The 17529-nt window shown below is 48.6% G+C and overlaps 1 protein-coding gene across 2 annotated transcripts in view; it reads right to left on the reverse strand.

The window, feature by feature from the left end:
• Positions 1-2588: 2588 nt before the first annotated feature.
• NARS2 (asparaginyl-tRNA synthetase 2, mitochondrial) overlaps positions 2589-17529 on the reverse strand; it is a 116823-nt gene continuing 101882 nt past the window's right edge. Inside the window, exons 11-13 of one of the 2 annotated variants that reach the window (XM_029602208.1) lie at positions 10792-10889; positions 8631-8657; positions 2589-4455 (exon numbers count right to left, since the gene is read on the reverse strand). In XM_029602208.1, coding sequence (XP_029458068.1) covers positions 4311-4455; positions 8631-8657; positions 10792-10889 — 270 coding nt within the window. In that variant the 3' untranslated portion in view covers positions 2589-4310. The remainder of the gene's footprint in view (positions 4456-8630; positions 8658-10791; positions 10890-17529) is intronic. The other variant, XM_029602207.1, reaches the window with a different exon arrangement.

Here is a 17529-nt window from a genome sequence, read left to right on the forward strand (position 1 = left end):
CAAAGGGCCCATTATATATACACACAGCCGTTCCAAGGTGTACGATTACAACTCAATTGGTGCTAGGCAATGGTGGTGCACTGTTATGTTACAGAGTCCTTTGCTATAAATATTTTATATTAACTGGTCATTAAAATCCTTCCCAAACTATATAAATTCCTGGCAGTTGGATATATTTATTTAAACATCCCTCCAGGCGCTCAGTACACAGTGGATCAGTACAGGGGTTGAATGTAAAGAAAGGACGACTGATCCTTATGGGCTTTTATTTATTTATTTTTTGTTCCAACAGTTTGGCCCTGGTCCTTTGGGCTTCCAAGCTCAGTCAGAACCGGGCTCTACTGGGCTATGGCGCCTCCCATCCCCATTTCAGAACCAGCTCAACCCAGCCTGACAGTCCTTGGCTACTGCCTATAGCCCATAGCCAGCCTCTTACCTTTCTCCTATCTGACGCAGCCCATTCTTATCGCTTTCTGCACAATTTCTGCTGCCGCCTTAACAACGATGGCCTCTGTGGAAGTGGATACTATCACTGTACTAACACAAACAGTACTTTATTTTGTACGAGCCTCTTATGAGTATAAATTGGATGGCGTGTGTGTTTTTACCGTGGGAAGCACTGCAGAGAAAACACTTTCCAGCCTTGTACAGGCATTCGGGCAAACAGTAGACTTTTAGAAGCAACTCCCCTCTCCCCCACACCAACCCTTGTATGCAAATGTAGAACACGTTTTAGGGTTGTAAGCACCACCACAATCATTTTTTTTTTTTTTAAGACTTAACCTCCCTCTCCCTCACCCCACAACAGCATAGTTTTTGGTAGATGCTGTCACCCTTTCAAAACAGTTGGTAAATGAAGCTCTGCCTCCATGAAACCTTATTCCAAACTCTCCTTGTATAAAGAATTCGTTTCTGACAAGCAGTGCAAAATTTGTGACTTGGGCTTGGAGAGGAACACAAGAAAAAACTAATATTTACAGAGGCCCAGCTCACAGCAAGGGCATGTTAGCTCCCAGATAAACATTAATTACTATTAATCAAGGCCAATTTGTTCACAAAGCATGATGAGTGGGGTTCCAGTGTTTACAGACAGGATCAGGCTTCCCAAGCAAACTGAAATCCTTCATTGCAAAATAATCTTAATTCACCCAAAATATTCTGTCCGGTCTGCTGCAGTGTGCGTCTCTGGGTTTCTATCTGCAGACACTGCTGGGACAAGATGTGCATTCTTCCCACGCCGCCCGGGTTGGACCCGGACTACGCTTCAGAGAGTCAAAGTGAAAGCACCACCACCCATCAGTGCAAAGGACTGATTATATATTTTATTTAAGAGTCCACAAAAATCATCCTTATTACTTCTCTACAGAGCCCTGCTCAGATGTGGAAGCAACATTCCGAACTCTTCTTGGTGACAGGACCACGGCGATTGGGCCTACTCCTTCCTGCCCAGTGGGACTGGAAAAGGAAGGGTGTTATGGGCCCATGTGGATGGGAAGGAGGCGGCCCAATCGCTGCAGCTGGAAGGAGCAGGAGGAATGGGACCTGCAGGGCTGGAAGGAAGCAGGACTCAGAGGCCGCAATGGCTGAGACCACAAGGCTCAGAGAAACAGAAGGACCCTGCCTGCTAACTAGAGGTGCAAAAGCAATGGTGGACCCATGCGGCTGAAGAGAGGAGCAGGCGCAGCAGCAGCTCTGGCCAGGCCCACATAGCTGAATACAGAAGCACTGTCTGCCCCACAAACAAGAGACAGAGGCGGTGATTGATGCTGTAAAGGCCCAAAGAGGAGTCTGTTGCAGCCTGTATTTTCTGGAAAGTGTGTGTGAGATAGCATGTGAGAGAAAGCGTGTGTGTGTCTGTGTAGACAGCACATGTGATTGTGAGAGAGCTCGTGGGAGAAAGAGTGCATGGGAGAAAGAGAGCCTGCAGGAGACTATTATTAAACTATTATTAATTTCTTTCTAGCTATGATTTGTGCAACAAACAAAATGATCAAAGTGCTTTAACTGTCTTGATGTATAGGAAGAGGTCATTTAATATATATTTCTATACCGGACTTCACGAATGGAATTCACATCAGGCCGGTTTACATGGAACTTAGGGGATTAACAAGAGTAACCAAAAAACAAGAAGGCTGAAACAAGCAAAGTTACATATAACAAGGGCATTGAACTTGGGGGCTAAAGTAGCCAGGAAGAAAGGTAGAGCGGAATTAGTAACATATAAATAATATAAGACGGGTTATGAGACTAGTAATTATCTCATTCCCTGGGCTGAGTCCGAAGTGGCATTTTGACTAGGGGAAGGCTTGGAGAAAAAGCCAAGTCTTCAGTTTTCTTCGAAAGGTGTGAAGGCAAGGTTCCAGTCTTAGGTCAGTCGGAAGTCTGTTCCAGAGGACAGGGCCTGCTGTGGAGAAGGAGCGGTCTTTGGTGGATTTTAGAGGGGTGTATTTAGTAGGTGGGACTTGAAGGGTTCCTTTATAGGCTTCTCTGATGGGTCTTTCGGAAGAGCGGTGTTTGAGAGGGGTCTGAAGGTCTAGTGTGAGCTGTTTGTGTATGGATTTGTGGATTATAGTGAGAGCTTTATGTAGAATTCTATATTTTATTGGCAGCCAATGTAGGTTTCGGAGGATGGGGGTAATGTGAGCACGGCGGTTGGTATTGGTTAGGATTCTGGCTGCTGCGTTCTGGAGCATTTGTATAGGTTTTGTGGTCATATTTTCCAGACAAGCTACTTCAAGAACGATCAGGAGAGGGAGAATTACCTTTCTTCATTTTATTGCTCGTTGTACGTCATGGTAAGAAAAAAAAAATGGGATCTATGATTATTCATATAAAAATCTATTATATATATATCCTGGAGATATTCCAGATATACCCATATATACGACCCTCTCTTCAAAAATGTTATTTTTTTAAATTAGTCTTTTTCCCAGCATTTGTATCTTATTTTCAGCATCTGCATGCCACGTTTTGTGGGCACGTCTAATATTATGCTGCTCGATAAGGATGACTGGTGTGATTCAGGGGTCCATTTTTAAAAAAGGGGCAGGCCAACTATGGCCCTCAGGCCACAACCGGCCCATATCCCCCTATTTTGCAGCCTGCCAACCTCAAACAAGTTCTCCATTATCTCTGGCCCCGCTGCAGCCTTCTTCCAGTGGCCTTCCTGAAGTCACGTGCAGTAGTGCATCATTTTGGGCCTTTGCTGACGTCAGGCAGGCTGCTGGAGGATGGCGGCCATGACAGTGGCGATGTCATCTTCGATTGGTGCCTCTGATTTGCTGCAGGCACCAATCGGCGGAAGGAGCTCCCACACTTGTCCTCAGGCTCATTACCATCCCATGGTGTTTCCATTGTCCTTGGGCTCATTATCAGAGGGAGGAGCCCAAGCCTCGTTAAAGAGAGGACTCTGTTGAAGGAGTTAGACCTCAGCAAGCATTTTTACCAGGATGGAGCACTCCCTTTTGTCACAGGGACTCGGTGAGCATTTTTGCCGCTGTCAGTGCTGCTTTGGTCCTCTTACTAGGCCCCTGGGGTATTTTTGCCACTGTACCTGTGTGATATAACCTGCTGCTTATACAGGACTTCAGAACTGTATTATTGTATGGCTGTGCATCTTTCAGTACTGAAATGAAGAGATTTCAGAAAATAGCAGCAGCTGTGTGTGATTTTTTATTGTTTTCTCCGTTATTCCATTTTCCAGGGACTACCCACCCTCCAAGGAGCTCCGCTAGGGGATCCCCTTCACCCGGTGGAGACAGCAGCCCAGTAATGTGGCTCTGGTTAAAATAAGTTTGCCCACTCTTTTGAAAGTGTCTCTTCCCAAAGGCATTCCCCTCACTTCTCCCTTATATCCTATAGTAAAAAAAAAAAAAGAATTAGCGAGCAGGGAGCACTTTGATTGCTAAATTTTAAAAAGGAATTATTTTATTTTTTTTAAACTGGATCGCCACACTTAGCAGATTGGTTTACAACCTGCTAGCAGAGCCAGAAGCCCAAAGGGGGCCAGACTCAATGCAGCATGGGGCAATTAGCCAACGGCATCCCACCTTCTACGCCAAGCTGTGCGGACGGAGGCCTTTTCTGAATAGGAGCCAGAAGCAGAAGGTTCGAAGCTTTACTTCTGATCATTAGCAGCATTCCGGTGCATGAAGAAGGCGGCAGTAGAGGGTCCGGCTTTTATCCACGCTCATTGGGAGCGAAAGGAAGATGGACCTGGAGCCAATACTCCTGGAGATTTGAGAACATTCGTTCTGACGGCTGCTTCCATCCGTCTAGGTGCACGGTTCCAGAAGAAAGAGTTCACGGCGCTACAGAAGACAGGAATGAGAAAACCTGGGGAAAGGAATAACGTCTTTGATGTTGTCAACTCCCAAGATGCACTGCAGATAGCGTTCGAATCCCATTCCAAAACCTCCGTGAGGAACCGAGCCAAAATGACGCAGATCTAAATACCTGTGTGTGAGAGAAAGACAAGGCGTAAGATTTTAAGTGTTTACTATTTAACGTGCCCAGCAAACACACATTCGATGCACGCGCCTCAGATAATGATTTCCTTCCACTTCCTGTTTGGCCCACGTCACAGGGAGGCTCTGCTGCTTTGATCTCAGGTTGCTATTGCTAGCATCTTCCCCACATTCATGCCCCTGTTGCGGCCTTCTCACATCACTAATGGTGATTTTGTTTTGTGGGTCTTAAAAATACAGACCTGGAGACTTCTCCGTGGTCCTGCATTTATACAGCAGAAATTGAGTTATTAGGAATGTTAAAAGAGAACTTGTCAGGTGGCTAAGTAGCCAAGATAGATACACATTCTCATATCCTTTTCTTGGATGCCCTATGGGCCCCATAAGGGCAAAACCCAAGAAGTCCTGCATATTTCATACCCTATTGTGTCTGCATAATTTACAAACAGCACTGCAGCCATACCACCTTGGATCCTGATGTTTCAACATCTTAGAAGATAACCAGGGTCAAGCCGGCTTAATAATCCCTTGCTCAATCTCCAGCGGTCAGCGGGTGTGGCAAACGATGCTGGAGGGCTCCACCTCTGGGTCAGTATCCAACCAATGCCCAAGCATAGGGCTGCTTGCTGAATCCAAAATGGCGCTGGCTACCCTCTATCACATGATAAGAACAAAAGCTGGGCCCGGTCAGCCAGCAATTTTTGGATTCAGTGAGTTGCCAGGCTGGAGCCTAGGGAATAATCTGGACCTCACTAGACCATAAGGGACAAACTGTAAGTCACGGGGGGCAGCGGTGGGCATGGGTCATTTTGAGTTTGGATTGTGGGGGTTGACCTTTTGGGGAAATGGGGGTTTGGGAAGTGGGTGGGGCTTTGCAACGTGACTTTAAAATCTCTTTATTGGAATTTTTTCACTTGTGGGCCACCTTTAGAAGCAGCGGGAGTAGGAGGAGGGGTGGGCAGAGGTCTTTCAAACACTGGTGGATCTTTAGGGCTATGGTGGCCCTCAGCGAAAATGAACTACAAGCCTGAGCTGTAGCTAACTTTCTGGAAAATAACATGGCTTGCGTTTGAGGGAAGCCAAGTTATTTTATTTACATAAAAATAGTTATTAAATGAGCTGATTTGCATGCATTTGCTAATCTTATGCATGCAAAGCAACTCATTAAAATATCTGTGATACTTTGAGTGAAATATCACGCAATATTGCCGCAATAGGCATTTACCTTATGATAAATCCTATTTTTCATGTGATAAATACCTATCGTGGCTTAGTAAATATTCCCCTAAGTTTGGGCAGAGAGAGGTGAAGCGAGCCGTGCACTCACTGAGATCTGAACTCCTGGCTCCAAGTGTTGCAGCTATAAGAATAGACCATTCACTGTAACTAACAAAATCCCTACACTAAAAGCTCTTTCCCCAGTTTGCTATGGAATGAGTGTGACACTTTTAAGCGGTCCCCTATTTCTAATGTTCTTCGGAAGTCAGCCTGTTCATACAAAAAGCACCACCCCCACCCCTTACAGATACAAATAACGCTCTGTTTGAAGGGCCTTCAGTCCAGGCACAGAATGGAAACTATGCAGGAAAAGGGATATATCAGTCTTTTACTAATCCTGTCTGATCTTTTGTTTCATATGTTCCAGTGCTATGGTTTCAGAAAGATCTGATCTAATGCTCTGTAAGAATTTCCATTCCCCTAACCCAGATCTCCGTTCCGTCATACATTTTCATTAAAGCTGGAATGATAGTTCACCGGATCTAAAGCATGTGTGACTTTTCACAGAACTTCCTCTAAAGTCAGAGGTAAGTCACGGACAGGATTCCTACGAGTGATACAAGCCAATCTCTCTATAGTGCTGAGGAAAAAGTATAATGAGAATTACTAGCTTTTACCATGCTACCCTTGTTTAATTGAAGCCAGTCCTTTCCTTATGCAATAAGAAGGGTATTAATTAAACTACTGCATGTTTCCTGAGACACAGTAATGTACAAAGTAGGAACAATAACATTAATTCAAATTACTGTGTGTGTGTGTGTGTGAAATAGCAAGTGAACTCCTAATTTCTTTAGCATAATTAATTGGCTAATTGGAATCAGTTGCTTAAATAATTGCATAACAACTAAACCACCCTGCAGAATAAATCTGCAGGGCTGAGTTTGGGCATCCTGTCCTATCTAAAGGTCCAAAAGGTCTGAGTTTGGTCTTCAAGGATAAGTTAGTGGGAACTCAGCATGCCAGGATCAAAAACATTTCAGAGGACCTACAAAAAAAAACCCCCAAACAGTGTTGATGCTCATCTGTCAGGACAGGGTTAGAAGATAATTTCTAAACATTAGGCACTCCATCCATCCCGCTGCCAGACAGTCCACAAACAGAATAAGTTGAAGACCACCATGACTCTACTCAGATCACCCCAAGAGCAAAATCACCCACAAAGTCACAAAGAACCCCAGACTAACATATCAACATCTGCAGGCTTCTCCTCGCACCAACCACCAGGAAAAAAAAAGCTGAATAGGAATGGTGCTCACGGGAGGATAGCTAGGAAGAAACCACCGCTCTTTAAGAGCATTGCTGCCTGCTTCAGGATTGCCAAAGAGAATCTGCATGACCTGCAAGACGTCTGCAATAATGTTCGTTGGACTGATGAGTCAAAAATGGAGCTTTGCAGCCACAATAACAAATGTTTTGCTTGGCAAAAAAAAACCAAATTCTGCCTGACAAAGTAAGAATCTCATCCTGACTGTAAAAAGCATGGTGGTGGGGCTGATTCGTTGCACCAGGACCTGCATGGCCTGCCAGCATGGAGGGAACCATGAATTCTGCTTTATGTCAGAAAATTCTAGAGGAGAAGGCCAAGCCATCCACCCGTGAGCTGAAGCCGAGCGGAAAGTGGGTCGTGCTGCGCGACGACGACCCTAAACATTCAAGTAAACCTACTATGAAATGTGAGAGGAAGAGATTTTGTGCTTTAGATGGATCAAGTCACAGTCCCAACCTAAACCCTACTGAAGTGAACTGCTCATGAAGGAAGCTTTCCCTCTATCACAGAACTGAAATAGCTCTGTATGGGCCAAAATTCCTCAAAGGTGAGGTGAGAGGGCGATCAACAGATACAGGAAACGTTTAGTTGACATTATTGCTGCTCAAGGAAGTGAAGGGTTCACGTACTTCTTCACACAAGCATATTTATTGTTGGACAAATAATCAAAATATATTCTTTGTCTGAGTTATTTATTCAATGGGATTCTGTTTGTCTCTGATCAGGGTTTAGATTAGGAACTACCCATGTTTTGAGTATAAATTGTGCTAAAATACAGACCCAACCTAAGGGGTTCAAAAACTTTTCCTCAGCACTGTACGTAATATCTGTCAGGACACCGATTCTGTGTCCACTAAAGTGACATTTGTGCCATCTCGAGAAACAGATCTGTTCTTATTTGCATAATAAAAAAATCAGAATGAGGAAGTAACTGGAGGATTCGGGACACCTGGTTTGGCGTCATGTGTTCGCAGCAGTTTAGAGATGAGTAATTAAAGTGCACAGATGAGAAAACCCTAGCCCCAAGTTCTAACACCTCAGACTTATGCTCCAAATGTAAAGTCTGTGGGGCAGGCCCGGTGACAGCCAGGTGCCATTTCTTGCACAGCAGCAGGGTACGCTAGCAAGCAGCAAGGGTCAGTGGCACTGTGTGACGGCAGCCAGAAGTGAGCCAACACCAGGGAGGATTTTAAGGCAATACCGCATTTCATGTAAACTTATTTACAAAACCTCTGACCTCCAAAATGTTGTAGTCAGGCTTTTCCCAGGGGAACCAATAGGTACCAGGCATGCACAGGGAATAAAACCAGGTCTGGATCAGCCTGCCCTGAATAAAATGGAGCCAGCTTGCAAGCCTCATGTGCGGGAGGACTGGGGTCGTGCCCCCTGGCCTTCAGCAGGCTCCGCCTCCATCAGCAGTGCCTTACCGAGGATACACTCGCCTGTGGGCCCCACTCTTTTCTAGTGCGCCACTTGGTAAAAATGAAACGATGACACTGCAAAAGGAGGCGGCGTCTCCTTCACCCTTACTAAACGCTTTACATGCAGGGACGCATATCCACGGTTAAGGGCTGCCAAAAATGCACCCAGCAGCAGTTCCACGCTGCCTATGTCCTTACCATTGGTAGGCATCTCGGAGTCCTAACCTGTTAAAGAAAAAAAAAAAATAAGTGAAACCCACACTCGGTGCAGCCGACGACGATATATCTAAGCAGTGCTATTTATGTCACTTACCCATGTGCTTTACAGGCTACCACATATAAGCAAATTATCAAGCAACTAGTCATTGGGCCAGGCGCACTAAACTTTCTCTTCACAGACACAAGATGGGGAAAAGCCTTTCACGTGCGAGCAACACCTCGGGCGTATTGTTTTCCCGTGAGAATGTCCAGAGCATTCAAGGTTCTGGTGCTTCTGCTCTAAAGTATCCAAGATTAATAAGCATTACCAAGTTCAGTTTGCTGTATAAACTGGGTGACCAAGCAGCTCGGGGATGAGCTGAGCCAGTTCGTAAGAGAAAAAATCAAAACCACATCTCCACAAACGCAAGGAGATAAAACTCAGGCCTGCCGCAGGCTTTCCCCCCTCCCTGGACACGGAGCTATATATGCACACCCTGGGCCCGATATTCGAATGGCAGATAACCGGATACGTGGTACTTATAGCGGCTGCTGAATATCCGGGTAAACTCAGCGGCCGCCAGATAAGTCACTTTTCCGTCTATCTTTTAGCGTGAGAAAAGGTAAGCGGGGCAATGGGTGGATGAAGGCAGCGTTACATAACTGCATTATTTATCCGGCTAAGTAGTGATATTGAGACTTGGCCGGATAACACTTATCAGGCTAAGCAGCGTTTTGTACGCGGATATTTAGCAGCATAACCATGCCACTGAATATTCTTGTAACTTAGCCCGATGGAATATCTACCCCACTGTGTATGAGCAATATGCAGGGATACAGTTATCAATTCATCAAGGCGGCACAGTGCCAGCCCACCTTATATGCCTTGGGCTACCCGAAGCCTATGGAATACACAAGGCTCTTCATTTTATTTTTTTTTAGCGGGGTTTTATCAGTATTTAATGCAACACACACAAAGAGAGAGGACGGTTTCAAACAAAACGAGAGACTTTTTCTGGGTACGTAACAGAATTTAGTTTACTGAACAGAAGTATGAAAGCTCTGCTCAGTCTCTCCCCTTGTGCCAGCGAGGCAGGGGGGGGTGAGAAATGAGGAATAGGGGGTGGGAGGAGGATTGTACTGGGGTGTGAAGGAACATAGTTTAGAACCAGAATTTGTGGAGAAGTCTGGGCTACTCGCAAATTCTGTGAGGCCAGAAGAAAATTCTGCATGTTGAGTGTTACAAAAGTAGAGTGAAAATCAGTTAAAAAGAAATAAAATATATTAATAATTTTTTTTTTTTGTAATACACTGGGATTGGGTTGGGTTTTTTTTTTGGCGGGGGTAAAAATTAGTTTAAACTGAACACGGAGGGCTCTAGAGATGTTGCAGAAGCAGCGTTCTCAGCCCCATCGCATCATGGTGACACCTAGTGGTCAGGCTCAGGGTGCACATGTACTATGATCTGCAGCCCTGACCAAGGACCAGTGCTGTGATGAATGGGGTACATGGAAGGGGGCGGGGCGTTATTAAAAAAAAAAACCAACAACATGTGGGCTTCACAAATTGGGTAGCCTAGCAGCAAGAGGCTGGTTCTTATTACACTGGAAGCCCAAAAGACACCAGACCCTCCCCTGCCGAAAAGCAGTAATGCAATACAGTTTTATTTGCTACGGGGTTTTTTTTTTTTTTTTGCCTATAAATATATTCTCACGGTGACTGGGAAGGGTTGTATGACAAATGTTAGGGAGAAGTAAAAGGAATGAAATAAACCCTAGACAAGTGGGAGCAGTTCCTACTAAACTGTAGAAACATCTCGACGCGCTTGACCACAGAGGATTTATCATTGCTGTACGTGGGCCAAGACTGGGGCAGCAGAACGGAGCAGGATCTCCTGTTCTAACCCATTTAGGCCTTTGTTTGCTGCAGTTTGGGGAATTTTCCCCTGGTGAAAAGCTGGACCTCTCCCCAGTCTTTGCCTCAGGCGCTCTGCTTAACGCTGCTGCTTTTCCCCATGGCAAACGGCAAATCTGTGAAAGAGCACAAGCGGATGGCAGCGTGCTGCAAGGTTTTTCACCGGCGCTTGGCTGAGCATCTCTGCCTCATCTACAATATACAGCTGCTTAAGTCTACAGATCATAAACTAAAGAGACTTCCTTACCTGTCTAGTCGCGACTGCAGCACGTGAAGCCGCTCCTCTCGCAGGCTTCCTCCAAACAATTCCCCTATCCCCGGCACCAGGAGATCAACAGCTGCCACCTTGTGCGGTGTGGGTTTATATACACAGACACACAAATACAGAGAAAAAAAAAGCAAGGGACTGTATCAGATCCTGATCAAAAGGCTTCAGACAGAAAAGAAGAACATAAGGCTTGCCATACTGGGTCGGACCAAAGGTCCATCAAGTCTGGTATCCTGTTTCCAACAATGGCTAAGACAGGTCACAAGTACCTGGCAAGATCCTATGGGGTAGATAAGATTCCAAGCTGCTTATCCCAAAAATAAGCACATTTTTTGTTAAAGTTTCATCTGTCTTGCCTGGCCTGCAAATAATTATCCAGTGTCCATTGCCCTGTACTAGGCCTCTATGACACATCTCTCATTCCTACCACAGATGCTCTGAAAGGTGCTCTGAAAGGTGGCCACAGCTAGGTTAGATCCCTTCAGATAGCAGAGTTGCTTACCTGTAACAGATGTTCTCCTAAGATAACAGGATGGTAGTCCTCATAGGAGTGACATCATCAGATGGAGCTCAGCACGGAACTTTGATCTCAAAGAATCTAGAACTTTCAAACATGCCCTTCTGAGCACGTGCAGCTGTAATCATCACCCTGCCCCCCCTAGGCAGAGTCCCTCAGTCCATGATACAGCTAATACATGGAGAAAACAACTCCCAGGGGAGGCGGGAGGGTTTCGTGAGGACTAGCATCCTGCTGTCCTAGGAGAACACCTGTTACAGGTAAGCAACTCTGATTTCTCCTAGGACAAGCAGGATGGTAGTCCTCACACATGGGTGAATCCCTAGCTCTAGGCTGTCCGAGCAGGACAAAGCGGGAAACCGCACAGTGCTGGAGCACTACCTCCCTTCCTTTGCCTGAGAGGCAGCCAACCCACCAGGGGTGCAGGCTGGAGAAGAGTTGGGTTCTACAAAGAAAGCCATAGAAAAGACAGACACAAACCCTAATGCATAGCAGGGATGCCTGAGGCAGAGGAGTGATGCGAGTGCAAGCAGAAGCAAACTCCGCATCACGGAAAACAGCAGAAGCAGGGTTCCTGATGAGCAAACCCTGACAAAAACAGTGGATCTAGATCCTCCTGGATACAGGAAGGACCCAGAGATGTAAACAAGAGAGACCCTTGGACAAAAACTGCACAGTTTCCTTTGGTGTGAAAAAAACAATCGAAAAACAAAAGAAACTGTCATCCACTGACATCCAAAGGATCAAATGTATTTGGAGACTGCCCAGATTTGGCTAGTAGGTCGAATGGGCAAAAAAAACCCATGCAAACCACGGCAGGGCCTGGAATAGACACAGCGTGCCGAAGCATCAGACCTAGCTGACTGCGCAGGACAGCGTCAAGGGTTTCAGGGGATGAGAGACAATCCCTGCAATAGACCGGAGCCCATAACTCCCGCGCAGGGAGATGATAGGCCTGAAGCTCACTCAAGAACGCCTGTCAGAACAGGTTCATCTACCCTGTCACAGGATCACAAGGGGAGCAGGAAGGCCCTTTGGGCAACCTAGAGAATGAGAAAAAACTAAGGCAGTATTGGTTCAGAGAACGGCGAAAATAAGTGAAAAAATTGTGGTGAATCCTTCCCTGCAGGTACACAGAGCTAAACCATGGGTGTCTTAGCTTTATCTCCCCTCCCCCGACAATCCGATCGGAAGTCGGAAAGAGCAAGGAACCCAAGGAGGCAGTCCGGAGGGCTGATTAAGCAAGCCCAAATCGCCCGGTTGTCTATCAACCCCAAGCGATCAACTCACTGCTGAAACCAGCAGGAAGAATCCCACTGAGATGGAGCCCTCAGTCTTCGTGAAACAGCGGAAACTGAGAGCGACTGTCCCAGGGGAGAAGTCCCGAAGGCTCCACCAGGAGACGGAAAGCCAGGGAGTCGCATGCGCAAACCCAGGTAGGACATGATTTTATCATCAGCCCAGAAACCCAAAGGGCATCAGGGCAGGCCCAGGGCTAGTACCAAACCACCCGGCTGCGTTATCACTGCCCCAGCCAAGAGTGCACGTACTTCCCCCTCCCTAAGGGAGCACGTGGCCCAGCAATGGACAACGTTGCATGCAGCGGCGGATTCACAATGTCGGACCGGCCTGGGTATTCGCCACCCAGGCCGGCCCAGGACACATCACGTGGTCTGACGAGCGCGGCTCTGTCACGGCCGCGCACGGCAGACCACGTGACTGGAGCGATCGGCCCACCGAGGGATGCCCGATCCCCCCGATAGGCCAATCCGCCCCTGGTTGCATGACTCAGGATTCCTCTGTCTGCAGACAGTGTGATCCTGAAAAAGGGGGAAGGATAGCTTGCACACTACTGCGAGCAGAGGGCAGTACCTCTCACGCGGGATACTCGGCCACCAACTCCCTCAGCCATAGACATGGCAAAAGGGTGAAAGGCATGATTGCCCAGCTGATGGACTGAAAACACTGCTGACAGAAGAGGGTCCCGCAGGCAAGAATAACTAACGATAGCGATCCTTAAGGAAGACACCCACCAAGTCCAGCAGATATCGAGGTGACTCCCAAACTGGGGGAAACCTGGAGGGTCACTGGACAGGCTCCCTAATGGTTAGACCTGCCACGCCTTATAGCACGCAAGGGAGAGTGCTATTCTCGATTATTCCTGGGCCTGGTGCCAGTCAGAGGAGTGCCATCCCTTGTTCAGGAACAGAAACGAGGGACACCCCTCAAAGGGGTGCACAATGGGGTTCCAGAGGGGAACCCAGCCAAATCTCCCCTTCCAAATGGGAGAGGGAAGCAGTGGGATCAGGACCTCCTAATCCCAAAAGACCTAGCCATTCCCCGAAGGAGAGTTGAGGCACAATCACTGATCACTGAGGTGCCGAAGCGACCAGCCTACCACAGGCAGCCAGCCTCAGATAGGGGAGGTCGCAACTGCAATCCCTGGTGAGTCCTCAGCTGAAGACGGTCCAACCACCGCCACTGAGGATTGGGGGCCCAGATCAGAGAAAACATTTCTCACGGACAGAGCCCCAGGGACTGTTCCACAAGGACAAGGTAGAGGTTGAAAGACATATTCCTCTGCTGAGAACGTAGAGGACTCCCGAGCCACTCTCGCGTTGTCCACTCTCCTCAGGATCCGACCAGAAATGCAGTCCTAGGTCAGTCCTGCGGCTGCGAAACACAACCTGCTGTGGCCGCCTGGAGGGAAACTCCTCCCCCCACACACAGACACACACACACACGCCCAGGCGGCTGAGGGCAACTGGAAGCCCTCCACTGCAAAAGCACGCTGGGTGGAACTCATGCAGTGGTAACCCATCCACGGATGGTGGCACACACCTACGATCCTGAGTGCCATGCTTGTGGGAGAAATCCCATGCCCCAATGAGGACCGAAAACCACGCGTCTGAGTCGGTGGCTACATGCCGCTCCATGACCAAGCATAGAGTGTGCAATGACATCTTCCCCGCCAATGCTCCCTAGCACTATGCGGTGCGGACTGATGCGGAGGCTGAGACCATGATGAAAAATGACAGAACCCTAGTATGGCTGAGGACTGCTCAGACAGGGAGAATGCCGCCTGCCAGCATCCGAGGCACTTGGAACTGATGCCTTATCTTTCCCAACCGAGCAGAGTGGAAAGAACTGTGACGATGGCGTCCCCAGCACCACTGGTGCCCTGGGTAAGGCATGGTGGTTGGGGGGGGGGGATGGCGGTCTATGGCATCGCCCCCTTCAGAACCTGAGAATACTTCGAGAGGCAGGCCCTCAAAACCAGCTCACCTGCGAGTCCCACAGGGAACGACTGCAGCAAAGTCCCTGGTAGTTGCAGGTGCTTATGGAGTACAGCGGATATGTCCTGTGACCTCCGACTGCCGCTACTGGTGCCTAGAGCGGTGATGGTGCCCGAAGGTCACACGGCACTTTAATGCTCACCGACATAAAGTCATCAACAGGGACCCAATGACTCTGTACCAAATTGAACTATAATCAGTTCAATGGTAAACAGCGCCATTCCTGGCGTCACAGGTGCCCACGGATGTCGACTGCCCGGGGACCCTGACGGGGTCTCAGCATGAAGGTAGGGATTAAGGAAGCCATGGGTGTCTGCAGGGAGAGGCCCTGCAGCCCACCAGCAGGTCATCGATGTCAAAAAGAACAGATGACGCCAGTACCGACGGCAATTCCCCTCGGCTCACTGATTTGCCCGGGGGTGTGGATGCTGCGAGCTGGATGGCCTCGCAAGCATTACGGCTGACGAGGGCCTCGCTAGCGCCCATTATCAATGATGGTATGCACAGCTTGGCGAAGCCTCTAACACTGGGATCGTCGGCTGAAGGGAGAGTCTGATCATCCCAGGAGCCCTGAGGGCACCGGACCACTGCGTACAGATGTACCTCCAAAAGAGGCCTAGAACCCTTGCCACCTGAGAACTGCCAGGTCACACGCAGGGACTTCAGAGGGTCTCAGCAGTCGATGGCCACAGGGGCAACAAGGGTGCTCAATGGGGAAACTGGTGCCTGGTTGGGAGAGCTCGACGTAGTTCAGGTGGTAATGAGAGGCATTGGTGGTCCAAAGGCCTCTACGGTGGCCCCACATCTCGATGGCCTCGAGGGCGTCAATAGTATTGGGGCAGCACTGCATCGTGATGGCATGGAGGTCATGCTGGCACAGAGGCTGCGCACCTCAACGACCTACTGGGGGGCAGCGGCATCCAGGGTACCCAACTAGACGGTGTCGAGGGCTGCCGCAGCATTGATGCTTCGCACCTTGACAGCAGCGAGGGCCTGTCCCCACTTCGACCTCGATAGCCCTGAGGCTGGCCATGTATGCACCTTGATGGATCAAGGGCGTCGATGGCATTAAGGGCCCCGCAAGCATCGAGAGCACTACGGGCATCGATGGTACCGTGGCCATCATAGTACTGAGTGCTGCGAGGGCACCGAGGCATTGAGAGCACCAAGGGCACTGTGGCGAGGACACTGAGGGATTGAGTGCTCAATGTACCGTGGCATCGAGTGCACCGCCTCACACCTCCGATGGCATTGAAGCCTCAATGCTCACACCGGTACACCGAGACTCCAGTTCCACCGAAGCAGATGGCACAGGAGGCCACTACGGCATCATGGGCGGTCACGCACCTCAATGGCAACGAGAGTGACCCTGGACCTCGACGGTGTCAAGGGGACCATGGTACCCGAAGATGGGCCCCATCCCCGATGCAGTCCTGACATCAATGCATCGGACGAACGGTGCGCTGGTCACAGCTGTGCACAGGCAACCATTCACGGGCATCGCACCAAGGTGTGGCAGCAAGCTGCTAGCCCAGACTCCGCTCACCCTCTCTCTCTCCCAGGGAGATTGCATTGCCAAGGCTGGCAAGCAGGAGGGGAGGCAACATCATCCAGGGCTCCTGCCTGTGCAGACTAGTTCTTTGAGACGTGGGGAGGATGAGATCTTCCCCCTACAGGAATGGCATGGTCCTCGATCCTTCCACTGTCTGAATCCATGGAAGCTGAATGATTGGTGAATCGCCATGGAACTCCAGCCTGGGTAGAACTCAGGCAAGTCCCACAGATCACTGACAGACCTCATAGTCCATTCCTGCCAGCACCGTGGAAAAAGAGAAAAAATAGACAGCAGCAAGGAGAGGACACAAACACAAAACCTGCAGGAGCAGTTTTTTTGTTTTTTGTGTGTGTGAATAACAGACTCTGCCAGGCTGCACTGGGGAAAACCCACCTTGTAGCTGGCAGACAATTGGAAAGAAGAGTAAAACCATTAAAAGAAAAGCTGCAGCTCTAGAAAAAAAATCACTCCCAAAAGTGTGTCGAGAGAACAAAGCTGAATACCGTGAGTTTTCTAAAAGAAGGGGTTCAGAGAATCGCGAGATGACAGCTCTGTGCGGGGGAAAAAAAAAAGACTGAGGGACTCTGCCTGGGGGTGGGGGGCAGGGTGGTGATTACAGTTGCACGTGCTCAGTAGGGCACGTGCCCTACTGAGCACGTGCCCTACTCAGTAGGGCACGTGCTCAGTAGGGCACGTTTGAAAGTTCTGGATTCTTTGAGATCAAAGTTCTGTGCCGGGCTCCATCCGATGATGTCACCCATATGTGAGGACTACATCCTGCTTGTCCTTGGAGAACATCTTTTTCCACTATGGAAAGAAAGTGAAGAAGCCTCTCCTCTCCTGGCCCAGTTTACAAGCTCTCCTTTTATTCTGTCCCTTAAACGGACCTACCTGCAAGAAATTAAAGGAACTGATTACGTACATGGGCACCGGAAGCAGGCCCAGTACCGCTGCTTGAAGCATGGACTATTCCAGACTGCACACGGTTAAGTATCGCTCTTCAAGTAAAAAAATATCTGCACTGCAATGTTCTGAGAGGTTGAAGTAAAGGTCAAGAAAAATGCTGGGTGACGAGCCAATAAAAATCACCGCCTACAGTTTAGTTGTTGACCCTCGGTTCTACACATCTATGTAGACTGGCGCTGCAACTGTACTGTTTTAACTAACAGTTTGAGAAAATGCATTAAGGACAACATCTCGCCACTCAGATTTCAAGACTGCTTACAATCCAGCACGATCTACCTGCCCCCCCCCCCTTGACTGCAAAACACGCTTTTGATCCACACAGGACGCCGGTGTCCCTGGGAACATCCACTTTGTGCCAGCGGTAGCTGCAATGCGTCCCACAG

Source organism: Rhinatrema bivittatum, chromosome 5 (genome assembly GCF_901001135.1).
Source record: "Rhinatrema bivittatum chromosome 5, aRhiBiv1.1, whole genome shotgun sequence".
NCBI lineage: Eukaryota > Metazoa > Chordata > Amphibia > Gymnophiona > Rhinatrematidae > Rhinatrema > Rhinatrema bivittatum.